The 26248-nt window shown below is 24.7% G+C and overlaps 27 protein-coding genes and 2 non-coding genes across 29 annotated transcripts; 18 read left to right on the top strand and 11 right to left on the bottom strand.

Annotated features, from left to right (window-relative positions):
- Nucleotides 1-10: 10 nt before the first annotated feature.
- kin(cdc) (cyclin-dependent kinase regulatory subunit) lies at nucleotides 11-232 on the top strand (the record flags this gene model as incomplete). The annotated part of the gene is made up of 1 exon (XM_003239597.1): nucleotides 11-232. One exon carries the CDS (start codon nucleotides 11-13, stop codon nucleotides 230-232), a length of 222 nt encoding a protein of 73 aa, XP_003239645.1.
- Nucleotides 233-257: 25 nt separating this feature from the next.
- Nucleotides 258-818, bottom strand: CPARA_1gp088 (hypothetical protein; the record flags this gene model as incomplete). Its single annotated transcript, XM_003239596.1, has 1 exon — nucleotides 258-818. One exon carries the CDS (start codon nucleotides 816-818, stop codon nucleotides 258-260), a length of 561 nt encoding a protein of 186 aa, XP_003239644.1.
- A 54-nt stretch (nucleotides 819-872) lies between these two features.
- CPARA_1gp087 (hypothetical protein) lies at nucleotides 873-1215 on the bottom strand (the record flags this gene model as incomplete). The annotated part of the gene is made up of 2 exons (XM_003239595.1): nucleotides 873-1018; nucleotides 1119-1215. The coding sequence occupies 2 exons, from the start codon at nucleotides 1213-1215 to the stop codon at nucleotides 873-875; spliced, it is 243 nt and encodes an 80-aa protein (XP_003239643.1).
- Nucleotides 1216-1446: 231 nt separating this feature from the next.
- On the bottom strand, nucleotides 1447-2736 carry rpa5 (DNA-directed RNA polymerase 40k chain; the record flags this gene model as incomplete). The annotated part of the gene is made up of 1 exon (XM_003239594.1): nucleotides 1447-2736. The coding sequence occupies one exon, from the start codon at nucleotides 2734-2736 to the stop codon at nucleotides 1447-1449; it is 1290 nt and encodes a 429-aa protein (XP_003239642.1).
- A 134-nt stretch (nucleotides 2737-2870) lies between these two features.
- CPARA_1gp085 (hypothetical protein) lies at nucleotides 2871-3776 on the top strand (the record flags this gene model as incomplete). The annotated part of the gene is made up of 1 exon (XM_003239593.1): nucleotides 2871-3776. The coding sequence occupies one exon, from the start codon at nucleotides 2871-2873 to the stop codon at nucleotides 3774-3776; it is 906 nt and encodes a 301-aa protein (XP_003239641.1).
- An 18-nt stretch (nucleotides 3777-3794) lies between these two features.
- On the bottom strand, nucleotides 3795-4370 carry CPARA_1gp084 (hypothetical protein; the record flags this gene model as incomplete). The annotated part of the gene is made up of 1 exon (XM_003239592.1): nucleotides 3795-4370. The coding sequence occupies one exon, from the start codon at nucleotides 4368-4370 to the stop codon at nucleotides 3795-3797; it is 576 nt and encodes a 191-aa protein (XP_003239640.1).
- A 335-nt stretch (nucleotides 4371-4705) lies between these two features.
- CPARA_1gp083 (hypothetical protein) lies at nucleotides 4706-5842 on the bottom strand (the record flags this gene model as incomplete). Its single annotated transcript, XM_003239591.1, has 1 exon — nucleotides 4706-5842. One exon carries the CDS (start codon nucleotides 5840-5842, stop codon nucleotides 4706-4708), a length of 1137 nt encoding a protein of 378 aa, XP_003239639.1.
- An 8-nt stretch (nucleotides 5843-5850) lies between these two features.
- CPARA_1gp082 (hypothetical protein) lies at nucleotides 5851-8235 on the bottom strand (the record flags this gene model as incomplete). Its single annotated transcript, XM_003239590.1, has 1 exon — nucleotides 5851-8235. The coding sequence occupies one exon, from the start codon at nucleotides 8233-8235 to the stop codon at nucleotides 5851-5853; it is 2385 nt and encodes a 794-aa protein (XP_003239638.1).
- rpa2 (DNA-directed RNA polymerase I 135K chain) lies at nucleotides 8234-11542 on the top strand (the record flags this gene model as incomplete). Its single annotated transcript, XM_003239589.1, has 1 exon — nucleotides 8234-11542. One exon carries the CDS (start codon nucleotides 8234-8236, stop codon nucleotides 11540-11542), a length of 3309 nt encoding a protein of 1102 aa, XP_003239637.1.
- On the top strand, nucleotides 11542-11614 carry trnT. The gene has a single exon. It is a non-coding gene; the product is annotated as a tRNA-Thr (tRNA).
- Nucleotides 11615-11661: 47 nt separating this feature from the next.
- Nucleotides 11662-12354, top strand: rps2 (40S ribosomal protein S2; the record flags this gene model as incomplete). The annotated part of the gene is made up of 1 exon (XM_003239588.1): nucleotides 11662-12354. The coding sequence occupies one exon, from the start codon at nucleotides 11662-11664 to the stop codon at nucleotides 12352-12354; it is 693 nt and encodes a 230-aa protein (XP_003239636.1).
- snrpD1 (small nuclear ribonucleoprotein D1) lies at nucleotides 12343-12609 on the bottom strand (the record flags this gene model as incomplete). Its single annotated transcript, XM_003239587.1, has 1 exon — nucleotides 12343-12609. The coding sequence occupies one exon, from the start codon at nucleotides 12607-12609 to the stop codon at nucleotides 12343-12345; it is 267 nt and encodes an 88-aa protein (XP_003239635.1).
- A 42-nt stretch (nucleotides 12610-12651) lies between these two features.
- trnA lies at nucleotides 12652-12724 on the top strand. The gene has a single exon. It is a non-coding gene; the product is annotated as a tRNA-Ala (tRNA).
- A 17-nt stretch (nucleotides 12725-12741) lies between these two features.
- On the bottom strand, nucleotides 12742-13440 carry CPARA_1gp078 (hypothetical protein; the record flags this gene model as incomplete). The annotated part of the gene is made up of 1 exon (XM_003239586.1): nucleotides 12742-13440. The coding sequence occupies one exon, from the start codon at nucleotides 13438-13440 to the stop codon at nucleotides 12742-12744; it is 699 nt and encodes a 232-aa protein (XP_003239634.1).
- A 109-nt stretch (nucleotides 13441-13549) lies between these two features.
- Nucleotides 13550-13723, top strand: CPARA_1gp077 (hypothetical protein; the record flags this gene model as incomplete). Its single annotated transcript, XM_003239585.1, has 1 exon — nucleotides 13550-13723. The coding sequence occupies one exon, from the start codon at nucleotides 13550-13552 to the stop codon at nucleotides 13721-13723; it is 174 nt and encodes a 57-aa protein (XP_003239633.1).
- A 34-nt stretch (nucleotides 13724-13757) lies between these two features.
- On the top strand, nucleotides 13758-14351 carry CPARA_1gp076 (hypothetical protein; the record flags this gene model as incomplete). The annotated part of the gene is made up of 1 exon (XM_003239584.1): nucleotides 13758-14351. One exon carries the CDS (start codon nucleotides 13758-13760, stop codon nucleotides 14349-14351), a length of 594 nt encoding a protein of 197 aa, XP_003239632.1.
- Nucleotides 14352-14385: 34 nt separating this feature from the next.
- On the top strand, nucleotides 14386-15507 carry mrs2 (CorA Metal Ion Transporter (MIT) Family; the record flags this gene model as incomplete). Its single annotated transcript, XM_003239583.1, has 1 exon — nucleotides 14386-15507. The coding sequence occupies one exon, from the start codon at nucleotides 14386-14388 to the stop codon at nucleotides 15505-15507; it is 1122 nt and encodes a 373-aa protein (XP_003239631.1).
- Nucleotides 15508-15581: 74 nt separating this feature from the next.
- CPARA_1gp074 (hypothetical protein) lies at nucleotides 15582-17345 on the top strand (the record flags this gene model as incomplete). The annotated part of the gene is made up of 1 exon (XM_003239582.1): nucleotides 15582-17345. One exon carries the CDS (start codon nucleotides 15582-15584, stop codon nucleotides 17343-17345), a length of 1764 nt encoding a protein of 587 aa, XP_003239630.1.
- On the top strand, nucleotides 17345-18118 carry rla0 (60S acidic ribosomal protein P0; the record flags this gene model as incomplete). Its single annotated transcript, XM_003239581.1, has 1 exon — nucleotides 17345-18118. The coding sequence occupies one exon, from the start codon at nucleotides 17345-17347 to the stop codon at nucleotides 18116-18118; it is 774 nt and encodes a 257-aa protein (XP_003239629.1).
- An 85-nt stretch (nucleotides 18119-18203) lies between these two features.
- On the top strand, nucleotides 18204-18818 carry CPARA_1gp072 (hypothetical protein; the record flags this gene model as incomplete). Its single annotated transcript, XM_003239580.1, has 1 exon — nucleotides 18204-18818. One exon carries the CDS (start codon nucleotides 18204-18206, stop codon nucleotides 18816-18818), a length of 615 nt encoding a protein of 204 aa, XP_003239628.1.
- A 91-nt stretch (nucleotides 18819-18909) lies between these two features.
- On the top strand, nucleotides 18910-19281 carry CPARA_1gp071 (hypothetical protein; the record flags this gene model as incomplete). Its single annotated transcript, XM_003239579.1, has 1 exon — nucleotides 18910-19281. The coding sequence occupies one exon, from the start codon at nucleotides 18910-18912 to the stop codon at nucleotides 19279-19281; it is 372 nt and encodes a 123-aa protein (XP_003239627.1).
- Nucleotides 19236-20567, bottom strand: CPARA_1gp070 (hypothetical protein; the record flags this gene model as incomplete). Its single annotated transcript, XM_003239578.1, has 1 exon — nucleotides 19236-20567. The coding sequence occupies one exon, from the start codon at nucleotides 20565-20567 to the stop codon at nucleotides 19236-19238; it is 1332 nt and encodes a 443-aa protein (XP_003239626.1).
- Nucleotides 20568-20661: 94 nt separating this feature from the next.
- On the top strand, nucleotides 20662-21096 carry CPARA_1gp069 (hypothetical protein; the record flags this gene model as incomplete). The annotated part of the gene is made up of 1 exon (XM_003239577.1): nucleotides 20662-21096. The coding sequence occupies one exon, from the start codon at nucleotides 20662-20664 to the stop codon at nucleotides 21094-21096; it is 435 nt and encodes a 144-aa protein (XP_003239625.1).
- A 20-nt stretch (nucleotides 21097-21116) lies between these two features.
- On the top strand, nucleotides 21117-21527 carry CPARA_1gp068 (hypothetical protein; the record flags this gene model as incomplete). Its single annotated transcript, XM_003239576.1, has 1 exon — nucleotides 21117-21527. One exon carries the CDS (start codon nucleotides 21117-21119, stop codon nucleotides 21525-21527), a length of 411 nt encoding a protein of 136 aa, XP_003239624.1.
- A 111-nt stretch (nucleotides 21528-21638) lies between these two features.
- kin(snf1) (SNF1-related kinase) lies at nucleotides 21639-22979 on the bottom strand (the record flags this gene model as incomplete). Its single annotated transcript, XM_003239575.1, has 1 exon — nucleotides 21639-22979. The coding sequence occupies one exon, from the start codon at nucleotides 22977-22979 to the stop codon at nucleotides 21639-21641; it is 1341 nt and encodes a 446-aa protein (XP_003239623.1).
- A 52-nt stretch (nucleotides 22980-23031) lies between these two features.
- CPARA_1gp066 (hypothetical protein) lies at nucleotides 23032-23511 on the top strand (the record flags this gene model as incomplete). Its single annotated transcript, XM_003239574.1, has 1 exon — nucleotides 23032-23511. The coding sequence occupies one exon, from the start codon at nucleotides 23032-23034 to the stop codon at nucleotides 23509-23511; it is 480 nt and encodes a 159-aa protein (XP_003239622.1).
- Nucleotides 23512-23800: 289 nt separating this feature from the next.
- pi4K (phosphatidylinositol 4-kinase) lies at nucleotides 23801-24841 on the top strand (the record flags this gene model as incomplete). The annotated part of the gene is made up of 1 exon (XM_003239573.1): nucleotides 23801-24841. The coding sequence occupies one exon, from the start codon at nucleotides 23801-23803 to the stop codon at nucleotides 24839-24841; it is 1041 nt and encodes a 346-aa protein (XP_003239621.1).
- Nucleotides 24842-24871: 30 nt separating this feature from the next.
- On the bottom strand, nucleotides 24872-25711 carry CPARA_1gp064 (hypothetical protein; the record flags this gene model as incomplete). The annotated part of the gene is made up of 1 exon (XM_003239572.1): nucleotides 24872-25711. One exon carries the CDS (start codon nucleotides 25709-25711, stop codon nucleotides 24872-24874), a length of 840 nt encoding a protein of 279 aa, XP_003239620.1.
- Nucleotides 25712-25825: 114 nt separating this feature from the next.
- rps15 (plastidial 30S ribosomal protein S15) lies at nucleotides 25826-26245 on the top strand (the record flags this gene model as incomplete). Its single annotated transcript, XM_003239571.1, has 1 exon — nucleotides 25826-26245. One exon carries the CDS (start codon nucleotides 25826-25828, stop codon nucleotides 26243-26245), a length of 420 nt encoding a protein of 139 aa, XP_003239619.1.
- Nucleotides 26246-26248: the final 3 nt, after the last annotated feature.

Below are 26248 nucleotides of genomic sequence, written 5' to 3'. Positions count from 1 at the left end.
GAAACAAAAAATGAGCTCTGATCAAATAAAATATTCAGAAAAATATTTTGATTCTTATTTTGAATATAGACACGTAATTCTTCCTGTTGACATCGCAAAATTAGTCCCTCGAAACCGTTTGCTCAGTGAGCCTGAATGGAGAAATCTAGGTATCGAACAATCCAAAGGGTGGATCCATTATTGTATTCATAAACCAGAGCCTCATATTCTTTTATTCAGGAGAAAGCGTTAAACTTATAAATTAAGTATAATAAAAATTATATATCCTTTTCGGATTTTATCTGTATTTTTTTACCAGTTATAGGATCAATCGAGGTTTCTACATTTGAAGCATTTGGATCTATATAAATTCCTGTTAATTCGATTTCTTCTTGAATATTCTTTTTCTCTTGCTCTTTTATCCATTTTTCCCACGTAGTCAAACCTTCATAAAAAACCCATATTCCAATCGCAGATCCTCCTAACACGAGTCCTGTCTGGACATCTTTCCAGAACAAACATCTACGTTCATCTTTCTCTATATCTTTTAATTCAACTTCAACTTCGGAAAATTTTATAGTTTTTGAAGAAAACAAGAAAGAATTATTTATCACATCTTCTTGTGTTACATCAAGAGCAGAAATATCAATTGTGTTCGATAAATTAATCATATGCAAACTAAGGTTTATAGGGTTTATTTTAAAGAAAGAAAAATTTTTTAAACCTAAACATTCAGTTTTCAAGGGACATTGACGATGTAATGTTATGCAAGTGTTTTTTTTATTGCAACCTATTTTTTGCGAAAAATTTATTTTTTTATAACCTGCTACAGAGTACATATTAATTAATAAATCAGAATTGTTTTACAGCTTGTCTTTTGTTCATGGATTACATTAGAAACAAAAGTGGACGTATAGTTGATTTATAGAATACAATATAATTTTTTTAATCCAATTTCTACATAAAAATTTTTTTTTCGATAAATTCATAAATAATATTCCGGAAACAGATAACTGAGATACGAGTCTATTTAAAAATTCTAAAACAAAAATGTCACTAAATTTAAAAAAAAATATTTTTTTTTATAAAAAATTTTTTAAAAAAAAAACTTACCTTTCGACTAAAAAACCTTTTATTACGTACATAGACAAAAATATATCTTCGATCGGGAAACATGCATTTTACATAAGTAATTGAACCCGAATTCACACGATGAGAACGTGTTGTCTTCACCATTAGACCATCGAAGAAGTACAGTTCTCTTCGGTTTTTAAATGATCTTTTTGTACACAAAACATTGATATCTGTGACACAAAAAATAAATTCTTGGAAATTTTAAAATATCAGAAAAAACTGAAAAAAAGCAAAATAATTTTTTTTAAAAAAAAGTTAAATAGAATTTCAACAATTTAGATTTTTCATGTCATCAAAATTCAAGAAAAATAGTGATTTTTGATGACAATAAACTTATACAATAGGAACAAACATGATTATTTTATCATTTTTTAAAATAATTTTTTTGTATTCTTTGATACGAGTGAAAGTCCAATTCGAAAAAACCGAAAGCGCATATTTAAATGAAATACTCGTGCAGTTGTTATTTTTTTCGGAAAATCCGATATAATAGTATTTGCTTTTTGTCAAAACAAAGAAAAAAATGGAGTGATTGTTAAAAAAATAAAATAAATCGAACGTACATGTGTTAAAATTTGGAAAAAAATTTAAAAATTTCATAAATAAAAAAAAATTATGAAACTTTTTTTTATTTATGAAATTTTTTAACAAAACCAACATCGATTGATTGCATTTTCCGGCTAGCAAACAGACTGCTCTGTGGAACAATTTTTCTGGAGATAAAACTCCTGTACTTTCTATAATAAAATTTACCTTTTCTCGAACTCTTCCTATACGAATTTTTTTTTTTTCTTCTTTGAAATTCAAACATTCTCTACATAAAGTGCAATACTGTGGTTGTGACACAGACAATATTTTACAATTAAAGCTGTACTTATTTTCCAATTGAAAAACGTTTACCGGGCATTTAGTAAAAATTTTGACAGCGTGGTCATTTATAATTTCGTTGACTAATTTAATTCGCGGAAAAATTCGATAAAAAGCAGTGCTTACACCTGAGAATTTAGCATGAGCTTCCCCGTTACCAAAATTACAATGACATTCGCACTTAATTTTTTGTCCCGAATTTAATTTGGCTATAAGAATGTCACCGAAAACCGGTTTGATGTGCAAATTTTTTAGCCAAGAAGAATGGATACCATATAATTTGAGTTTAATAATATTTGAATAAATTAAATATTTTTGGCTGGATACCGATGTTTCTGTGTTAATTTCGAATATAATTTTTTTTGATATATCATCAAGCATATTAAAAAAATAGTTTGAAGAATGAGACACGATCAACAAAGGAATCAGTGCTAATCTATGAGATAATAATTCATCATCTAAAAAAGAAGAATTATAATAAAAAAAAACTTTATCTATACAAATGGTATTTACTTCACTCAGCAAACTTCTTCTTATACCATTTAAAAAAGGCAGATACAGTCCAGTGATGTTTAAAACCAGGTCGTCTTTAGTCAGATTGTTTACATTAATTTTTATATCATTTCTAAAATCCGTGATGGAAAAAGGATGTGTTTTTTCTAAATAAATAAAATTTAATAGTTTAGATTGAATTTTTTTCTTTTCAACAAAAAATAATTTTTTTACAGTATTGGTTTTTGCGGTCAATAATTTCATTTGTAATTATTTTTTTTTTTGCAGTTTTATTTTATTCGTTTGATGTAAAAAATTAATATAAAAAAAACTGAAAAAAACAAATATGTGTTTTTTCGTTAATATAATAAAAATAAACGCCCGAGAAAAAAAAAAACATGAAATATCCTGTTTCTTTAAATAAAAATGAACGTGGATTTAAATTTTTTAGAAAAATATTTTACAACATATTTTTTAAATTGAATTTTGAAAAAGTGAAAAAACGAAATTTTTTTATTATCGATTCAAATTATAAAAAAATTACAAAAAAGAAACACTTATCATTCGAAGTTTTTTTTATATACAGAATTTATAATATTGGAATAAAAATACACCCTTTTATAATAAAAAATAAAAATAAAAAAAATCGAAATACAAATTTAGACGAAATTTTGGATTTATGGGCTAAGTTATTCATGTATTTTGTTTTATTCAAAAAAGAAAAAAAAAAAATCGATTTATTTTCGTTGTTTATAAAATTTTATACTAACCATAAACACAAAAAGAAAAGAGTTCTTAGATTTTCCTTTAACTTTATGATTAAGATTTTTCATATTTCATTCGAAGAAAGTGCAAATGAAATAAAATTCATTTTTAATATTGATTTTGTTAAGGCAATATTTTTACAAAATTTGATTTTGCGAAATTGTTGGGTAGTATCAAATTTTTCGTTTGGTTGTTTTTTAGAATATTGCAAAAATTATGTGCTTGCTTGTTACAATTCAATGACTAAGTGTAAGACATTTTTTAAAAAACACCAAATAGAATACAATTCTAATGGCTTTTTTAGATACGATAAACATGAATACGATTTTTTTCATATAAAAAAAAACACCATAGGATACAACCTAAACACAATTGCTGGAAATCTGGAAATTTTTTCCAATAAATACAAATCGAAATCAAATGAATACTGTTTAAAATGGAAAAAAAAAAATATTTTCCAATCAACATTCTTTTACAAAACTTATAATAAAGGCCATTTTAAAAAAAATGCGTATGTCTATAAAATCTTGTTTTATTAAAAAAAATTTATTAAAAGTTCAATAATAATTATTATCAGGATTTTTTTTAAATTTTAAAATGTATGAAATAGAATTTAAACGAAAATTGCTTAGCATGTATGGTTTTTTTGTATCTTTTTTACCAACCGGAATATAACATCGAATAGAATTGTGTTGCTTATTATAAAATTCTAAAACATCATTCGAATGTAATGAAATTAAGTTGGGTTGACTAAACGTATTCTTTTTCTTGGTAAGTTTTTCTAGGCAATTGTTTTTTTTTGTCATAAATTTTGGAAAATAATTAATTGGAATTTTATTCGTATGTTCTATTATTATTGAATTAGATTTATTTACGTTACGAACAAATCGTAATTCGAATAAAAAATTCAACTCAATTAATTCTAATTTGTTAACAGTTTTAACAATTTTTTTAGAAATTCTAGTATTGTAACATTCAATTAATCCGAACATCAGATTATTAGTGCTTTTTTTGTATAATCTATCTGGTATGAAATTTATTCTGCCAGAAAATAAACAACCGTTTTTATATGCATTTTTTTTCTTATAAAACTTTAAAATAGAAACATTTCCAAAATTTCCATCATTGTGCATTAGACAAGTTAATATTATATATATATCCGATGAGTTTAGTATACTCTTTTCGACATTTAATAACAATATGTTTTTAGATAAAAACTTAGTCTTGAAAAATTTTGTAGTTATTCTATATTTTTTTTCTAAATTAAATTTTATGTTTATATCCGAATCATTTTTTTTTTTGTATATAAATTGTAATAAATTTTGTTATTAGAAATTTGAGTAGTGTAATAAAAAACCATCTTTCTTTTTTAAAAGAATAACAATTTCAACCGTTTTGTTTTTTATTTTTAAAAAAATTGCAAAGATATATTTTAAATAAAAAAAAATAAACAATATTTTGTTTTTTTTCAATAAATACAATTTGAAAAACAAAAAACTTTTCTTAATCCATCGAATTTTTTCTTGATTTTTTTAAAACTGGAAAAATAATGAGCCCAGTATTCAATATTTCTAGAATATTTTTTTGACATTTTAAATACACTCGACATGTAAAGTGATTTACATTGTCTAGATATTATTTTTGCGCGATAGAAAGTTAAATTTTGTCTCATATGCATAAGATTCTGTGAATACGGGGAAAGCTGAACGTGTTCAAACTCAATTTGGTTTAAAATATCATTAAACTTTTTGTCAGATTTAATAATAGATGAGTGATTCGTTATTAGTAAAATCAAACTACTATAAAAATTTTTATTTTGTAAAAAACCTAAACAAAAAATCGGAGTAAAAAAATTTTTTTTTTTTATAAATTCTTTTTTATTTTTTAAAGTATTTTTTAATTTTTTAAAATAATACAGTATACCCAAATTGAAATTACCACTGAGAAGAAATATTCTTGTGATTTGTTCGTAAAAACAAGTTGAAACTTGAAAAAAATAACCACCTGTACGAAAAAGTTGGAACACCTTGTTCAGTATAATTGTATATGATGTAAAATATTTATTATCCAAATTAATTCTCATAGTTTCCAAACAATTTTGAAAAAATTCATAAAAGAAAAACATTTTTTTTCCAAATTCAGCAATTTTTAAACCACTTTCGATAAATATTTTTCCTTTAGAATCTTCCAAGATTTTCTTAAAACAAATGCTCGTAACTGGGACTATCTTTGAACTGAGTTTATTAGAAGTAATTCTAGACAAAATTTTAATATTTTCTTTAAAATAAACATAAAAAGAATTTTTTACAATAAACCCAGTTATTTGATTTAAAAAATTAAATGAACGCACGTTGATTTTTGTAAAAAAACTAACTTTAATTATTATTTCCAAAAAAATATGAAAAAAAAAATTTTCAACACAAAATTTCAAGGTATAGTTTATTTTTTTCTGGAATACGTACATTGATTTCTTTTTACTCTTTTTAAAAATTAGATTAATTTTATTTCGAATGAAAATTATCTGTGTTTCATTTAACAAATTTTTTTTTAAAAAAATAATCTCTCGACGAGAATTTATTGTCATTAGTATACCAAAAGAGTCCATACGTATGTTTAGTTTTTAAATTTCGTAAGCAATCGATTCGTTTCGTTTGAAATCACTTGTACAATTGTTTGCACATTTTTTAGTTTCAAAATTAAAAAAATGTTTTCATAAAAAAAAAGAAAAAATTCGATACATTCTTGAGTTTTCAGACCACATATCAAGTTATTGATATAAAGTTCTGCAAAAAAAACTGTTTTTTCTAAAAACATATGATCGTCAGAATCATATAAATATAACTTTGATAGAAAAAATTTTCGAAACGAACGCACGGGAGAAAGCTCCGTGGCTTTATAAAAAACATCAAGCGGTGTCTTGTTAATTTTTTTAGATTTAAATATAGTTTTTATAAAAAAACTATCATTATTTTTTTTATAAAAATTTTTATAAGTTTTTGCAATAAATTTTTTTGTCGATTTAAAAAAAATTGGCGATATTTTTTTACTCTGCTCATTTAAATCTTTATAAGGATAAAAAATATACCGAAATAAATCATGTCTGTGTATTTGAAATAAACTTAATCCGGTAGTAAATAAATGACTTGAAATTAACATGTCTTGTGTTTTATTTATAATCAAGTGTAAAGGCGTGTATGAAAATTTTATAGTAAGTTCACATTTATTTCTGAACAAATTCCATACTTTAATTGTTTTATCAAAAGAAGAACTGATTAAAAAATTTAAATTTTTGACAATCAAAATATCGTTAACCTTTTTTTCATGTCCTATGCATTTTTTTAATTTAAAGAAATAATTTAAAAATATTAATAAGATTTGATTATGGTAATCTACAATTGTTATTATATTAAATTTACAAAACCATTTTAGGAAACAAATTTGATTTTTAATTTTTATATATTGGATTTTCCGAAAATTTTTAATTTTCCACAAAATTAAAATGTTGCAAAAACATAAAGATATAAAAAATTTTCCTGTTGTGTTACAAAAAATAGCAGTAACCTTGCATATTTTGCTCTTTTTTAAAACATGATTTTTTTTTTTGTACAAATATTTTACACGATTCAAATCAAAAAGGCATATTAAATTTCTTTTATAAGTCATTATACAATGTTCATCAGAGTTTTTTATAGAAAATATAGATGTAATTTTACCTTGTTCTTTTTTTTCTAACAACGGTGCAATCTTTAACTTGGATATTCTAGTTTGACTGATTTTCCATATATACGGATAATTGAATTGTTGAAAAATTACAATTAAATAAAAATTTTTTTTTTTTTGAAAAAAAATTGTTTGAAAATACATAACATGTAATTTTAATTTTTCTTTTTTTTTTAAAATAATTTTATGAATATAATTATATTTCCATAAACGTATTCTAGTGATTAAATCCATGTGAATAGTCTGATGTTCGGCATTTGTGTTTTTTTTTAAATACATCGGCGGATATTTGTTTGCAAATCTGCATACAATTAAATCAAATTGTATTTTTTTATAAGAATATTGATATAGATACATAGATTGATGATAAAACTTGAGATTTAATATAAAGTTTTTATGTATTTTGAAAAAATAATTTTTTCCGTAATTTATGGATAATTTCACTTTTTTTAAGCTATTTTTTAATATACAATATAATAAAAAATGGTTTTTGTAACTAACAATCAAATTTTTTTTGTAAAATATAACATTCGTACCAGAATTAAAAATTTTTGGTTCAAATTGATGTATCTTTTTTTTCAGCAAAAAATCGTAAATAAAAGTTTTTTTATTAAATCTATAAACGAAAAAATTCGAAGAATTAACCGAATTTAAAGAAAAACATTGCGGTATAAATATACTATATAATTTTAAAACTATTTTTTTCTGCATAAATTCATTTCTGACGTCGATTTCGTTTTTATCATTTAAAACACAAATATTTTTTTTAAAGTTTGTATATTTTGTTATCTGAACGCAAATTATTTTTTTAGACAGATCAAATTTATAAAACAAACTAAATGTCCACGGGTTTAAAGTAATAATTTTCTTTAATATTTCATCGTAAATTATAATCAAAAATTGATTTATAAAAAATATATTAGGTCTTTTAAAAGAATAAAAAAATCTTGTCAAGGGAATAAAATAATCTAACACATGAATTCCATTTTTCAAAATCACGATAGTTCTATTTTTAATCAAAATTTTATCTAAGATAGGAAATCTGTAGTGAATAAAAGGACTCTTCGCTTTTACTAAAAGACTTTTTAGTCTAAATAAGTTTAAAGATGAATGAACTGATAGTAAAAAAAAAATTTCATTATTTCTTTTTAAGAAAAGAGGAAACGGGAATTCAAGAGTTGCTCCTATGGTTCCATGTGGTTTTAAAATCATATTATACAAACTGTATAAATTCAAGTGAAACTGAACACTAGAAATTGTCAAAACACGATTTCGCATGAATACGTTAAAATGTCAACATTCTTTTATAGCAACACGACGAATTATTTTTATAACTAAACTTCATTTAGAATCTTTTAATTATGCAATGACACAAGGTTTGTTTTTAATTATTAGTGGTTTATCAAGTTATTTTCTAGATTTTATTTTTTCAAAATACAAAATAGTTATACAAATAACTGGTTTATATGTAAGCAAGCCTTATTCGTTAAAAAAAGAAATCAAGTATAAAGTGATACCTCGTCAATGTAAAGAAACGAAAAGTTCGTATAAAGGCGATTTTTTAAGCATATTTCATATTAATCATAGGAAAGAGAGAAAAAATTTTCTCATTAGAATAGGAAAGATTCCAATAATGGTAAAAAGTTTAAAATGCAATCTTTTTAATGCGAATTCTCGACAAATGGTTGAAATCGACGAAGAAAATTTAGAAATGGGAGGCTATTTCATTGTGAATGGAGCCGAAAAAATAATAAGACCTCTTTTGGTTCCGAAGAGAAATTTTATCCACGTAGTATCAAGGATTGCAAATCTTAAAAAACATAAACTATATACATCTCTATCTTGTTCTTTCAGGTCAGTTGATAAGATTCAAAATTCAAAAACTTTTCATTTACATTACTTAATTTCTGGAAATATTCATGTCCGTATAGTTTTCAAAAAACATGAGTTTTTTATTCCAATTGTAATTTTGTTAAAAAGCTTAATAGATATATCTGATAAAAAATTGATTGATATTTTCGGATATTTTGATCTTGGAAATAAATATACGAGACAGAGAATTTTAACCATGATTCGAGAAGCTTATTCTTATTGTAATATATCGAAGCGAAAAGAAGTTTTGAATTTTATGGGAAAAATTTTAAAAACAGCGTTTGATTTTGATTTTTTAACAAATTCAGAAATTTCTGAAGTTTTTTTATCAAAATATCTATTTATTCATCTAGGGTCTGAATATAAATCTAAATTTGACCTCTTACTACTTATGGTACAAAAACTTCTTTATGCATATAAAGGAAATTATTCAGAAAACAATTATGATTCGATCGAATCTCAAGAACTCTTACTCCCTGGTCACTTATATTTAATTTATTTGCGAGAAAGATTTGAAAATTCGATTTATAATTATTTTTTAAATAAGATAAAAAAAGAAAACAAATATACTCTAAAATATCTGAAAAATTCTTTTAATTTGGTTACAATTGATATAGAAAAATTAGTTTCATCTGGCAATATATGTTTTAATTTTAAAGAAGAATTAATTCAGCTTAGCGGTTTGAGCGTTTCTGTAGAAAGGTTGAATTTCGGGCGTTTTCTTTCTTATTTCAGAAATATACACAAGGGCAACTTTCTTCTTCAAAGTAAAAAAAATACAAGCCGAAAAATATTTCCACATTCATGGGGATACATATGTCCAGTGCATACTTCTGATGGCTTATTATGTGGAATATCAAATTATTTGAGTTTTTCTGTAATTTTTAATTCTTCTAATTCAATTGAAAAAAAAAAATTTAAAAAATATTTGATCCGAAACGGTTTCGATGAAATTGAACATACACAAAAGCCGTTTATTCCAATTTTATTAGACGGAAAATTATTAGGATTTTGTGAAAATTTAAAACTAGAATGGATAATCGACAAAATCCGATGCGAAAAAATAAGTCGTCTTGGAATTATACCAAAAAGTATGGAAATTTTATACAATCGACGTATTTTTACAAAAGGATTTTTTTCAAGTTGTTCTTTTTTATCGGAAGAAAATCGACTATTACGTCCTGTTCTTTGTAACAATTATGTTCATACAAAAAACTTTTTCTTTTCAAAAAAAGCTAATCAATTTAATTTCCAGACAGAAAAGGAATTGGAGCTGATTGGACCAAATGAGCAATTTTTATTAAATATTCAATTTTTAGAAAATGAAAATAAAGAAAATAGAAAAAAATTTTTCTGGACACATTTGGAAATAGATAGTAGTATTATTTTGTCTTTAGTCGCTGCATTGACTCCTTTTTCTGATTTAAACCAATCTCCTCGAAACACATATCAATGTCAGATGTTTAAACAATCTATCGGTGTTCCGTTTTACACATTCTGGAGAAGGAATGATACTAAGAACTATTTTTTATTAATACCACAAATACCAGTTTGTAGAAATAAATTAATTCAAGACGGAATGTATTTGGACGCATTTCCGATTGGAGTAAATGCTGTTGTTGCAGTTTTATGTTATACAAGCTTCGATATGGAAGATGCTATGGTAATAAACAACTTTTCAATTGATAGAGGATTTTTTTCATCTAAAGTCACAACGACTTCTAATTTTGAAATGAAAAAATTTTCTTATAAAAAAGAGTTTGAACAAATTATCCCGGTTAGTCCCGGAAAACATATTTCTCGTGGAGAAGTAATTTTCTTTAGTCAAATAAAAGGAAAAACGCAAAAAAATCAAAGAATTTCAGTATATTATGACAGTTACGAAAAATCAGTGATTGAATGTTTGAAACTGACATTAAAAAAAGAAAAAATAAATTGTACAATAAAATTAAGAGCTCGTCGAAAACCAAATACAGGAGACAAATTCGCTTCTCGGCACGGCCAAAAAGGTGTATTTTCTATGAACTGTCCTTGTATTGATATGCCTTTTTCTGAAATAGGGATTGTCCCTGATATTATTTTTAATCCACACGGATTCCCGTCTAGAATGACAATTGGTGTGATTGTAGAAAGCTTAGCAGGAAAAGTAAGCTGTTTAAATGGATTTTTTTATGATTCGTCTCCTTTTTGTTTAAATAAAAAACATCTAGAAACGTATTGCTTTGGAGAAAAATTGAGAGAATCGGGCTTTAAGTTTTACGGAAATGAAATATTTTATTCAGGATACACAGGAGAACCTTTAAAAATTGAAGTTTATAATGGCATAATTCACTATCAGAGGCTAAAACATATGGTAAATGATAAATTCCAAGTATCAGAAATCAGCCCACGAAATTCAATTACTAGACAACCTATAAAAGGAAAAAAATTCGGAGGATCCATAAGATTCGGAGAAATGGAACGAGATGTTTTACTTGGTCATGGTAGTACGTTTCTATTACACGATCGGCTTCAATTGTCAAGCGATCTTCATAGCATTAAAATAAATATGAAAACGTGTGACATGTTTAGTTTAAAACCGGTCTATAAAAAAATACACGATCGTACTTTTTTCTCAAACAAAAATGCATTTTTACCTTATGCTTCTAAGTTTCTGGCTACAGAACTTTTAGTATTAAATATTAAATTTAATCTAGTACCATCTGATGGCTAGCCTGTTTAGCAAAAAGGTTAATGCGTTAGCTTTGTAAGCTGAAGGTTGTCAGTTCGAATCTGATAGCAGGCACGCTGTATTTAAGTCCATAAGTAATCGCTTGCATAAAATCCATTTTCATGTCAACTCCTTTGTTAAATAATTTCCAAAAAGTAAATTCTGTCAAAAATACCGATAAAGAATGGATTCCGGTGACAAAATTAGGTAGGCTAGTAAAATCTGGAAAAATAAAATCATTAGATCATGTTTTTTTTTTTTCTATCCCTATCAAAGAACCAGAAATTGTAGACTTTTTTATTAAAAATACTTTGAAAGATGAAGTTTTAAAAATAGCATCAGTTCAAAAACAGACTCGAGCTGGACAAAGAACACGTTTCAAAGCGTTCGTCGTGATAGGAGATTATAATAAATACGTGGGATTAGGAGTCAAAACATCAAAAGAAGTCTCTAACGCAATTAAGAAGGCTTTGAATATCGCAAAAATTTCTGTAATTTTAGTTCAAAAAGGACACTGGGGTCAAGAAATCGGACAGGCTCATACAATTTCTGTAAAGGTGACTGGGAAATGTGGGTCTGTGAGACTGAGATGTATACCAGCCCCAAGAGGGACTGGTATAGTCGCAGGTAAAATACCTAAGAAAATGCTTTCCATTGCTGGATATCAGGATATATTCACTTCGTCAAGAGGTCATACCAGGACATTGGGAAACTTTTGCAAAGCAACATTTGCTGCGATCAGTTCTGTATATAGTTTTATAGCCCCTGAATTTTGGAGAAAAAAAACTGAATCAAAATTAGTTTTAAATGTCTAAAGATTTTTTTTGGAGAAAAAAAACTGAATCAAAATTTATCCATATCGGTAATATCAAGTATTTTATAGAACTTCCTCTAATCGATATGCTTTCTATTTCTAAGTTAATTTTTGAAAAATTTGTCTTTTTAATTTTTTTTAGATATATATTCATATATTTGTCCGCATTTAACATGATACCGTGTAAGATAAGTCCGTTTTTGAGCTCTATCGTAACCGTTTCATTCAGAATTTCATAAAACACATTGCATATCATGTTTGTGAAATTTGTGTATACCTTGCCCCGAAAAAGGAGGAAGGGTATATGGCTCAGCTGGTAGAGTGTTTGTTTAGCATACAAAAAGTCCTGGGTTCGATTTCCAGTATATCCAAATTCCTTCTTTTTTTTTTAAATTGCAACTAAATTCCCTGCTCGTAAAATACTGTTCCAAATAAGTACAAAAGCTGATAACGTATATGTTTTGTTGTCTCCGAAAAAAAATCGATAAAATAGCTTTCTACCGCTTAAATTTTTTATTGCTGATAAATTAAAAAAAATTTTATAAAAACTAGCTAATAGAAAAAAATCCCATAATATTTCTAAAGAAAAAAGGTTCTTAACAATAAACAAAATTGGAATTAACAAAATTAGCTTTTCTTGAAATAAATTTGGGTAAGAAAAAACATAACGATAAATGTCACCCCGGAAGATTCCAGATGCACTTTTTGTTTTTGGAAAAGAGTTAGATTTTGAGTGAGAAAATCTAAGTTCCATAAACTTATCAAAGTTATAAAGAACATAAGGATTTAGAGTTGTTTTAGAAAAATATCCTTGTTCGAATATTTCGATGTTTTTTTGAGAAAAAATATGTCCGAATGTATTTTTTTTCGAAAAAAAGCTGTTTATTTTTTTCGAAACTAATGTTTTTATAATCAAATTATTTTTTTCGTGATACACATTATATCCTGGAAAAAAAGAAAAAGTATTTTCATGGCCAGAAATCGTATTCTTATAGTTTTTATAAGCATACAATTTTCTTTTTTTTCCATCAAAACTCAATAACGCTTTTATTCTGAAATAAAGATTTTCTTTGTTACTGAGAAACATTGCTTACGAATAAGGTTGTTAAATATGATAAAAAAAGTAATATTTAAATTTTTATATTTCACTCTATAGTTGTACAAAAGAAGGTAAGTTAACGGTAAATTCGACATTTATGAAAGAATTTTATAAAAAAATAATCTTTTTTTTAGATTTATTAGTTTTTTACTTATACGAATCATCCGACTTTCCTAATATTATATTAATCACAAGAAAAAAAAAAAATATTTCTACAAATCTCTTATTAAAAGTATTATCAGTTTATTTAAAAAAAAAAAAATTTAATTGAATTCAGACCCGGATCGTTTAAAACTGTCAGTAAAATGACTTTTTTCATAAAAAAAGCATTTATTTCTGATAATAATTTTTTGTTTAAAAAAATTATTTTAATTGATAACTTTCACAAATTCAGTAAATCTGAAAAAATCAGGCTTAAATCTTTTATGAATCAAAACTGCGCGTCTATTCGTTTCGTTTTATTTTTAAAAAAATCAACCAGCTCAATAGAAAATGTATTTTCTGCATTTATATGTGTTAATTTTAAAAACGAAAAACTTTTATCAAGACATAAACTCAAATTTAAATTTAATAATTTTATAAAAATTTTAAACTTATACTGTACCGGACACCGCATTTGTGGCGATTGTAATTTAGAAGTTTTAAATCAGTTTTTTTATTTCTTATATCACATCACCAATGATAAATTTAAAAAATTGATACAACTTTATAAAAAACTGTCAAATGAATTTTATTTTTTAATATTTGAAATTATTCTATTTTATAGGAAATTATCTATGTATCAAATAAAAAAATATATTCGCCTCCTAACCAATCGTCCATTTTTAAAAATTAATCAGTTTATTGTTGTTTTGTTACTTGAACTTGAAAAAAATAAACTTAAACATAATAATACTTAATTTATATATATTTAGTTTATCGATCTTTTTTGAAATGAAAAGTACAGAGTTGTTATGTCTGGAATTTAATCTAAAGGGTAATTGTATACTAAGAAGATTTAAAAAATTGGATCTACTTCAAGAATCCAGGATTTCAGTGGGAACTCATTTCTTTGAGCTCCAATTAGTTTATTCTAAATTAATTTCAAAAAAAAAAATTAATAAATTTCCATTTAACATTATACACGAAAAAGATAAAAATAGCTTAATGAAATTTTTTAGAAGAGTTTTGCAAATTCGAGATATAAGACAAATAGATCCTGCCTTCAGCGCACGCCCTGCTCTATGGATAAGGTACAATGCTATATTAGTTTCACTTGAACAAATTCGAGCAGTTATTCTTTGTGATAAATTATTTTTATTTGACCCGGATAACCCGAAAGTTCAAAAAAGTATTAAAATAATATCAGAAAAGCTCAGAAAAGACTACGATGCAGACATAGAGACACCGAATATGCCTTATGAGTTCAAAGCTTTAGAAGGAATATTAATAAATGTATGCGTAAGCTTAGAAAAAAATTTTTCTTCTTTAGAGCCTACGATTTTAGAAAATTTAGATGATTTGCCTACCAAACTTACTAGTAGGCAACTCGAAGAACTCCGTTCTTTTAAACAAAGATTAAATCAATTTTCTAGCAGATCTCAAGATGTTCAAAAAGTCTTGCAAGATATTTTAGAAGAAGATGAAAATATGTTAAATATGTATCTAAGCGAAAAAATTGTTTGCTCAGCTTCAATAAGGAACTTGACTGAACATGAAGAAATTGAAATACTAGCTGAAAATTATCTGCAAATTATCGATTATTTAACTAGTAGAGCAAAACTACTGGATAACGCTATAGATGATACTGAAGATTTAGTTAGTATTAGATTAGACACTATCAGAAATCGTATTTTATTTGTAGAATTGACCCTTAATATAATATCTTTAGCATTTGCAGCAGGAGGGCTCGTTGCTGCTGTTTTTGGAATGAATTTGAGTATTTCTATTTTTAAAGAAGAAAATTCTTCCCAAACTTATTTTTTTGTTTGCATTTTTTTGATAATTCACTTAGTAATTGGATTATATTGGTGGTTATTTAAATGGTGTAAAGAAAAAGGATTATATAGCATTTAAAAAAAATACAGGAGGTGCACTTTGTGGATTTTTCTTTTTGTATTTTGTGGATTTTTTTAGTAAACATATAAAAAATGAAATTTTTTGTAATATTCATCAATCTAAGAAAACTTTTTTCAGAAAATTTTCTACTTAGAAAAAAAACGGGCTTATTTTTTACTTTAAATTTTTTTTTATGCATGGAACATCTCTTCTTGAATTTTTTTAATTTTTCTTTCTTTTCGGTCTCGAACAGCTCTGAATATAAAAAAACACACAAATTTAAAAATTTCCAAAAAAAAATTAAAATTTTATTTTATTTTATTAACATATTTAACTGTCAGTCATTTGACTTAGTTTTAAATTATTTAACATATTTTTTAAAAGTTATTTATAGTAAATTTGGTTGGATTTTGAATAAATTGTACACAGGAATATACGGAGGATGGAATTCTATAACAACTTTATGTAATTATCTGTTTCCTTTTGTAATTTATATTCAAACTTTATTTAATTTTTTGAAAAAAATAAATGAACGGAACATTATTTTTTTTTCTACATTTCGATTTGTTACATATTTAAAAAAAACAACAAAAAGTTCAATTGTTTATTTTGTTAATTATTTTCTAAATTTGAAATTTTATAATTTATTGAACGATTTAACACTTAGTACTAAAATCGGAGAGTATTATAGAAATTTTCTAACAATAACACCTTTACGGTATAAAATTACAAACAAATATCAGTTCATAATAAAAAAAAGAGTATTTTTTTATTATGAAAAAATTTTAAAATATAGCTTGATAATTAGGTTTTTTTGCAAATATTTACCAAATATAATCAAAAAAAACTGGTTTATATCGTGTATCAAAAAAAGGTTTATTCGTAACAAAAACGCGATTCAAGAAAAAAATGTTGTTATTTTTATGAAACATTTTTTTTTAGACATTTTAAAATGCGTGTCTTTTTTTTTTCAAATAAAAAATTTTTTGAAATGTATTCAAAAAATTTTATTTTGTTCATATTATGTTAACTCTGATTCCTGTAGTCCGATATACATTTTTTCTACAAAAAAAAAAAAAGTGATTTTTGAAAAAAATAAGTTAAAATGCAAAAATTCATTTTTTGTTCCAATTAGCTGTGGGTTTGATTTTTATATGATTTTTATTTATTTTCAAAAAACTTTCAAAAATCAAAATACTTTAAAGAATTTTGCTATCATTTTATTTCGGAAATTAGTTGTTAAAAATACACCTAATAATTGCTTTCTAAAATGGCCAGTAATTTTTTTTATTACTAATAACTCGAAAAAAAAATACCATCTTTTGAATAAACATTTTTTGAAAATAAAATTTACCGAAAACGCGCTAAATTATATATACAAATTCCACAAATTTATATTGCATTGTGGGTTTTTTCGTTTCATATCAACAAGCTCGTGTCTAAGTTATAGCATGTTATCTTTATTTAAATATTTTTCAGATTATTTTATTTCTGATGTTTTATTTTCAAATTGGATTTTGATTAAAAAACAATTTGAAAATGGACAAAACGGAGATTCGATTCTGTTTTTTCATGAAAAATTTCTTAATAAGTGCGCAAATGAATGTTATATATTTAATCCGATTGTGTCTAAAATTGTTTCAAGAATATGTGTACTAGTAAATCTATTTTGTTTATTCATAAAAAAAATGTCTCTAAAACTGATATACATGAGCCAAACTGATTTTATTCGTCATTTTTCAAACGGAATTGTTACGATTAAAAAAAATTATGTTATCGAATTTTGTAAGCTAATTAAAGCACTACACGCAGGTGGTGGTTTCGAGAAAATGTGGATGCAACTAAGCTTTAAATAATGGGTTCTTGTGATAAATTAAAAATAAAATCTCAACAAAAAGCAAAATTTAATTATCTTTTTTTAAAATATAATCGAGTATTATTAGTAGATTTAACAAATGTAAATTCTTTTCAAATACAGAATTGTAAAAAATCTTTCGATAAAAATTCTGTTTTAATTTTCCAAAAAAATAGTTTAATTCGCAAAATATTAAAATCGTATGCAAATAATAAACAAGATATAGATCTTTTTTGTTCATTTGTATCTGGAAACGTTGGGTTAATATTTTCTAAATTAAATCCGTTTGAAATAAATGAAATATTGGAATCGAATAAAGTATATGCTTCGCCTAAGCTGGGTCAAGTGTCTCATTGCGACGTTGTTATCCCGGCAGGTCAGACCGAAATGTTACCAGACAGTACATCTTTGTTTCAGTCTTTAAATATACAAACTAAAATTCAAAAAGGTCAAATAGAAATCTTGTCTCCCGTAAACTTGTTAAAAAAAGGCCAGAAAGTTGGAAATTTCGAATTTCTTTTATTACAAAAGCTAAATATAAAACCTTTTTCATACAAAATAGCAATAAAGAAAATATTAGATCATTGCATGTGTTATGATGCTTATATTTTAGATATAAAATCTGAAGAAGTTTCGAAGTTAGCCCAGACTCTTATAAACAATTTGGATTTAATAACAACTTTTATCGGATATCCTAGTTACACTTGTATAGATAGAGCAGCTAAAAAAATTTCAAACCACCTTTTTTTACTTGATAAATTGATTAAATTGTAATTTTTTTAAAAAAAAAGTAAACTAAATTTATTATATTAATATATAATTAAATTATAATTTTTGTTTATAAAAAAAATAATAACATATGCATATTGTAAAACAAGGTGTGTCCGTTTTCATAAGGAACAATTTTATCGTAAATATGCTTTTTATTAATTTTGCACGTTTCTTATTGATTTTTTTTCAAATATTTAAATATATTTCAAATTTTGTCAAAAAAACTTTTAAAAAAATTGGTCAAAAAGCAAAACATTACATCGATTTTTTTTATCAAGATTTTCCATTGAAATGGCTGAGCGAAACAACTGACGTATTAATATGGTTTGAAAATTTTATCATTTTAGGGTTAATGTGCTTTTTTTTTTTATTAATGATTATTTTTAATATAAGAAAATGTATAGTTTTGTTAAAAAACATGTGCCCAGGTTGTCTTGTTTTTCAAATATTTCACAAAAAAAATTTTTTAACGACGATACGATTTTTTTTTTTTCAAATAATAATACATTTGATTTTTTTTACCAGGATTTTTTTAATTCACCAAGAAAATGAATTTAATATACGCAAAAATTTTTTCTTTTATCAATTAAGTGTTTGTTTATTTTTGATGCTCGATTCTTATAGGTTAAGTCTTTATGCAAAATTTCACATAAAAAAAAAAACGTTGAAGTTTTGCATGTTTATACTTTTAAAAAAATATTAACTTACCTTTATATTCAAAGATACAATCATCCCATTTTGCCAAAATTTGTCGACTGCGATTTGGTTATACTGAACTTAACCAAAAAAAAAAAATGCAAATAAAATTTTTCTTAACAAATTTTAACAAAAAAAAAAAATGCATTTTTTTACGGAAAAAAATGGAAAAATTTTACTTTCAATTTATCAAAAAAATAAAAAATTTTATCGATGATATTACAACTACATCAGTTTTTAGCGGGATGTATTTGAAAAAAAGATATAAAGAAGACACAAGATTCATGCTGATAGCTAATTTATTGAACCAAAATATAATCTATATAGTTATAATTTATATCGTATATACAGTACAGAAAAAGGATTTGGATTTTTTTTTTTTTCAGAAACATCAAAAGACGCTTTTGTATATTTTTTTAACTAGTTACGTTGTTTTACATATTCTAATATTGCCTTGTTTGTTAAAATAAAAACACTCATGAATGTTTATATAAATATATAAATTTTTTACAGATTTAAGAATTGGTAAAAAATTTTCAGAATGAATTTTTTTGTTATTTAAAAATATTTTTTTATATAGAACAAATAAAGCAATTTCATTTTTGTCTTTCAGTTTATTTTTAATAAAAATTTGGTGCTTTTTTTTAATAAAAATTATTTTTGATGTTTGATATACTAAAAACAAACGAGCAAACAAACTCAGATTATGAAAATATTTTTTTGTAAAAAAAAAAGCAAACTTTTTTGTAAAAAAAATTGAAAAATCAGAAATTTTTGTTTTCAATTTGATTAAATTAAGTTTTAAAGTATTAATTTCTGATGAAAAAAAAACTCTAAAGTTCAACTCGTGTGATTGAAAAAAATAAAAAACGAAGAATAAAAAATAAAAAAATATTTCAATATAAACTTCTGTATTAGCATGAATTAACATATTCGTTTTATAAAATTTTAAGTTAGTTTTATTTGTAATATGCTCACAATGAAAGTTTTTTATGTTACGTAACATCAGCGACCATTTGTTCAGATTTAGTTTCAAGTTAGCTGAATAAATATTTAGTTCTAGAAATTTAGACAAAAAAACTTTTTCAAATAGAAATTTTTTTTCAAAATAGTTTAATTCGATTTTTTTATATAAAATAAGAATATGTTTATATAAAAAATGTTTATACTCGAGTATCAAATTTTTTTTTGTTTGTTCGCTTTTGAATGTTTTTTTAGTATAAATATCGACAATTAGTTGTGACCATATCGTTTTTTTCCATTTATAATAATTTGATATGGCTAAAGTTCGATTGTATGGCGTGAAGGTTTTTTGCCATATACTTTTTTTAAATTTCAATTTAAAAGAAAAACCCATTTTTTTTTCTAACTGAACTTGATAAAAAACAAGATTAACTAGCCATTCTAAAAAATTCGTCAATACATTCCATGAACAACATCTGGAAATTAAAAGAAAATATATTTTATGTATCAGAAAAGGGTACCCGAGAAATTTTATAAGGAAAAACGCATTTTTTTGAACTTTGTTTATGTGCTTAAAGTAAAAGATAATTTTTTCAACTAAAAAAGATAAAACTACAATAATATATTTTTTTTTGCAATTAAAAAAAAGGTCTCGGTATAAATTTACAGAAAAATAATCCTGAAAAAAAAAAAACAATACATCATAGACACAAAAAGTGATATAAATTTCATCTGATATTACTCTAAAAACATGTTTTTCTTGCGATTTATTTTTTTTTATTTTTTCAAACATAAAATATTTCGTATACCAATGAAGATTTGTTTAATATTTTTACTTTTACTTCATCGCCGTGGACCCTATTGGCGTGATTTATAAACAGCAAAATATGTATTCCGGTATGCAATTAATTGATGTTGTTTTCTCTTTAATGATTGTTTTAAATTGTTTTTTTATGATTTACAAGGTTAACTACAATTGGAAATTTTGTAAGGTTGGAATTTTTTTCTGTCCTCCTCTAGGATCTGTACACAGATGTAATTTTGTATCTCTAACAAATTTTATATTTGCATTTTTTTACATTTTTTTTGGATTGGAATCTATTTGTGTTAACATAAGTTACAAATCATCTAACTTGCTCTATAAAAACAAAGCTTTCTTATTTAAATTACAACTATGTTCATGGGTAGTTTTTTTTGTCCTTTTTTTATATTGGACAAGTGAAGTTGAAGCAGATGTAGGTGAAAGGTTTAAAAATGCACTTCAAATTATTTTAAATTTGAGTAGTATTAATATTATATCATATAAATATTTATTCAATTAAAAATAACAAATAGACATTCTATGTCAGATGATGTCCATTTGTTATTTTTGAAATGTATACACGAAGCTAATTTATGTTGCAATTTTAACATATTATACATAAATTTTAGACGAACTAAAAAAAATACAAAAAAATGTTTATATTATAATAGAGTTCGAAATATAAAATTTTCCTCTTCTAGAATTTTCGTCTCAAATTGCGATAATACAAACCAAAAAAATATGTTAATTCAACTTAATTATTTTTTAAAGAAAAAAATTTCATATCATGTAATTAAGGTGATTTGTAAAAAAACTTATTTGAGAAAATATATGATTTTGATAAATTCAGATATTTCTGAAAGTTTTTTTTTGGATATAAGTAGCATAATTTTTCTTATAAAGAAGATCTACTTCTCGAAAAAATCAATTTTTTTAAGAACCTTTTTATAAATTTTTAAATGTTGTACGTAGTTTTTCAGTTATTTATGAATTTTAATTCATTGGAAAAAATTCTACTTAAAAATAAAAAATTAGACAGCTCTCCTTGTATTTTTAAAAAATCTAAAAAATAACAATTTTTTTTTTATACAGCTGAATACCAATTTTATTTATCCGAGAAAGAAAATATTTTTTTTTTAGTTTGTTTTTTTTGTTCCATACGCTTTGATTAATAACAATTACATGAAAAGAATTACTGGAATTAGCATTATATTTCCATTCTAGGACTCTGACTGCCCTGTGAATTTCAAATAATATTTCCGCGATATTACAAAATATGTTTTTAATACCTAGTGACCAATCTTTTTTATGGTTTATTTTATCAATTTGCTCTGATACAATTTTTTTATTTTTTTTTTGATCTTTATAATTTACACAACTATTTTCTATAATAATCATATCAAAGGGAGTTACATTTTCTCTAATCAAATAGTACATAATAGTTAAAAAATTTTTTTCATTTCTTTGTAACATGAGTAATAGAAATTTTTTCCCATAAGTAGTTTTCAATGCAACTGTTTGTATTATCGAGTCGTTAAAAGCCAAAATTTCTTTCGAATTTACAGATTTTTTAACTGGAGAAAATAGTAAATATTTAGGCAAACGAATTTGGAACCACCTATGCTCTCTTATGTTTTTAACAGTTATTCTGTTTAAAGGATTTGTCACAAGTAATTTCGAAATCAAGTCTTTACAAGAATCTGTAAGATAATAAGGAATAGCATAGATACCGCTTTTTATTTTTTTAAATAGTTTTGGTATACTTTCATCGTCAAACGGCAATATTCCACACAATAATGCGTATAAAATTATTCCACATGACCAAATGTCAACTTCGGGTCCTATATAAGGTTTTCCGCTTATAACTTCAGGTGCAGCATAATTAGGGCTCCCGCAAGAAGTTTTAAGAAAAAAACCATCTTGCATAATATTTGATAACCCAAAATCAGCTATCTTGATATTAAGATGCATATCTAGAAGAAGGTTTTCCGGTTTAAGGTCTCTATGGACAACTTTATATTGATGACAATATTCTATTCCAGAGATAATTTGCTGAAAAAATCTACGAGATTCTTCTTCCGATAATCTGCCGCGTTCGACAATATAGTTAAAAAGTTCTCCTCCGGTTATGTATTCAGTTATAACAAATATATCAGAAGGCGTATTGATTACTTCAAATAAACGAATGATATGAGGATGTATGAAAAATTTCAATATATTTATTTCTCTTACTATTTTTTCACCCATTTTTAAAAAATTTATTTTTTTTCTATTTAATACTTTTATAGCGACTTTTTGTCCACATACTTCGTGTTTAGCAAGCTTCACTTTTCCAAAAGATCCTATTCCCAAAGTTTTTCCAAGGTAATAAGGGCCAATTTTAATTCCGATTTTATTGTCCATGTAAACATATCTGTCCTTTTCCTTGAGCAAGTAATTACACTTGGAATTAAAGATGCAACTTGATTCTTATAATTCCGTTAAAATATTAAGAAAAAGTAAATTCGTACACACAAATTCAATTAAATATCTGTTTAATGCGACTATGTGGAGCATTTTAAGTTCAGCCTGTAACTCTTATTTTCATGTTAAATTATTTTCTTTTTTTCAAAAATTATTAAAAAAGAAAAATGGTCTAAAACAGGAAATGTCTAGGCTTTATTTGATAAAATTGAGAAATGAAAAATTTGATTTCAATATTTCTAAAAAATATAATTTTTATTACGAAAATAAAATATATTACAATAACGTAATTGTATCTTTCAATCATTTACAAATAGTACCCTGGTTTAAAAAATTTAGTCCGGTTTGTATGAAAAAAAATATGTTTTATCCGAATAAACTGATGTTTGTTTTTTTTAAAATGTATTCGTACGAAAAATCAGATATTTTTTTTAGATTTTATACCCAAAAAGAAAAAAAAGAAAAAATTTAAAATTTCAATCTATGGCTTTAGAAAGAAATGATACTTTTTTTCAAAACTATTGTTCTATGTTTGTTTTGAAATTCTTAACAAGCTGTAGAAGAAAAATCTACTCTATTATGATATTTTTTTTTACATAAAATTGGTTATATTAAAAATTAATTATTTAAGCAATGTAGTGACAGTTAAAAACAAAAATCTAATAAATTTAAAAATTGATTCAAATTTTAATTATTTTTTAACTTCTACGAATAATTTTTTGTTTGTTTTTTTTAAAATCGTCATTTCAAATTGTAAAATTATGCCATCTAACAAATACTGCCCGGTACGTCTTTTTTTAAAAAACACCAAAATTTTTATGTTATTTGAAACAAGTATCACGAAATATAAATTTTTTGTGAAAAACAAATTTACCACAATACCTCTTTATGCTAAAAAAAAAAAGAAATTTTTATTTTTTAAAGAAAAAAAATTTTTTTCATTTACAGAGAATTTTTTTTCTTTAAAAAATTTACCAATTATTTTTAAAGACAATAAAAAAAAGAATGGTTTTACTAAAAAGATCAGTCCAAATTTTTTTTTTAAATACATTTTAATCAAAGAAAGCAGAGATTTTCTAAACGAAATTTTTGCAAATTTTTTCATTTCACAAATGGACAAAATTTTTCAAGAACAATATGTAGATTTATGGATAACCTCTTTTTTTTTCCATTGGAATTTTCCTATGAACGGAGTGTTATCTTTTTTCTTGGATTCCGTTTCATTACACGAACTAAACAAATTAAAAAAAACAAAATGCGAATTGGCTTTCTTTTTTTTTCAACAACAACTAAGATTTCAAAAAATCGAGTACATAAGATCTCTCGCCGCATATTCTTTGTTTTGTTTTCTTTCACAACTTAAAGATAGGCATAATGGAAATATATTAGTAAACTTAGACGATAAAATCATTCACGTCGATTTTGGTTATATATTAGGATATATGCCCGGAAATTTAAAATTCGAGGCTAAATTTTTTAAACTAACAAAAGAATTGCTAAACAGAATTAACGGAAAAGAAAGTGAAAAATTCGAATATTTTAAAGAGATTTTTATAAGAGGAATTTTTTTAATAAAAAAAAATACAATAGATTTAAATACAATTCTGCAAGTTGTTTGGTTTGAAAATATTTTTAACTTTACCAAAAGTTATAAAATGAACCAATGGCAAAAAGAACTTAGATTACAATTATATCAAAAAAACTTTATTAAACATTATTTAAATTTAATAAGAGAAAGTACAGAAAATTGGAAAACTATTCAATATGACAAATATCAATTTTATTTTAGTAAAATAAAATAATTAAATATTTGTACAATTGTACAAAAAAACTTAAAAATTTAAATTCAGAGAAACACCTAGATTAGCCGGACCAACGCCAGACGTAAACCCATTTGGACCCAAAAGGCCTGCTTGCTCATCAGGAACCATAGAAACTTGAATGTTAGTTTTTCCTTGTTGGTATCCCATCGACACGTTTAAATTACTATCCGGAGGTCGATACGCAAGACCAACATTCCAACTTCCCGGAGACCCTCCGTATTGTTGCTGTTGTATGGCTTGTATCTGAGCTTGTTGCATTTGAAGATATTGAAATGCATTTGCCTGATGTTCTGCGTGTTGGATTTTTTCAGATATTAATTGTTTTCTTCTATTTGAAATTTCTCTAATAGTATTGTGTAAATTTACACGTTCAGTAGAATAACTCCAATAAGAACCTGGCATAACAGAATCCTCTGCTTCCCTGACATAAAAAGAATCTGCTGTAAAAAATGCAAAATCTTCCGGGATATCTTCGTTTGTGGAAGCAGATTTAAAATGAACTATAGAAAGTTCTCTTAGTATTGATAACTGTTTTAGAAAGATACAATTAAGACTGGTATCCAACATTGTTTCTAGTTCTTGTTTTTTTTTAATGACTAATGTCCATTCTTTTAGAGGTTCCTCGATCTGATTGTCAAAATTTTCCAAAGCATCTCTTATTAATTCGGCTGCTTTTATTCCAAAATTAGGAATTTTGTTGTTATCATCAACCTGTTGAGTAAATTCAGCCATTTTCATTGCAGATTGTTGCAAAACTTCCGAAAAAGCTTCGTTTATTTTTATGACTTGAAATGCTTTTTTGTTTTCATGACAGTCGTTGCTTGATTCGTTTGTGTTGTAACGTGACATCGTTATTTTATTATATATGAATGCAAAGGGTGTGTTGCGCACGTGGTCCCTATTGATATTTTTTTTTTACGGAAACTATAATTTTTAAAATTTATTCATTTTAACGCATGTTCAATGCTTTGCGGACAAATTCGATATCTGTATATTTTTTATCAAATGATTGTCTATAATAATTCGTTTTTAACTACTTTAGGAAAAACAAAAACTGGTTGCACGGTTTTTAATAAAACAATATCGAGCAGAATTACTATGATTCAGCAATATTTAGCTGACCAAAATGAAAAAATTAGTGAAGGTTATGAAAAAAATTTAAAAAATACAGGAAATTCTGAATACCAGATAACTGCATTATCAACTAAAATTTCTCGCGTAGCTGTACATATTAAAAAAAATCCTAAAGATTTTTCTTCTATAAAAGGACTAGTCCATATGGTTAATGCTAGAAAAAAACTATTGAAATATCTTCAAAGCAAAAGTGAAGATCGGTTTATTAAAATATGCTTATCTTTAAAAATACGTATTCAAAAAAAATAATGA

This window comes from Cryptomonas paramecium, chromosome 1, assembly GCF_000194455.1.
Source record: "Cryptomonas paramecium strain CCAP977/2A chromosome 1, complete sequence".
NCBI classification, from domain to species: domain Eukaryota; class Cryptophyceae; order Cryptomonadales; family Cryptomonadaceae; genus Cryptomonas; species Cryptomonas paramaecium.
This window is presented reverse-complemented; position numbering and strand designations above follow the sequence as displayed.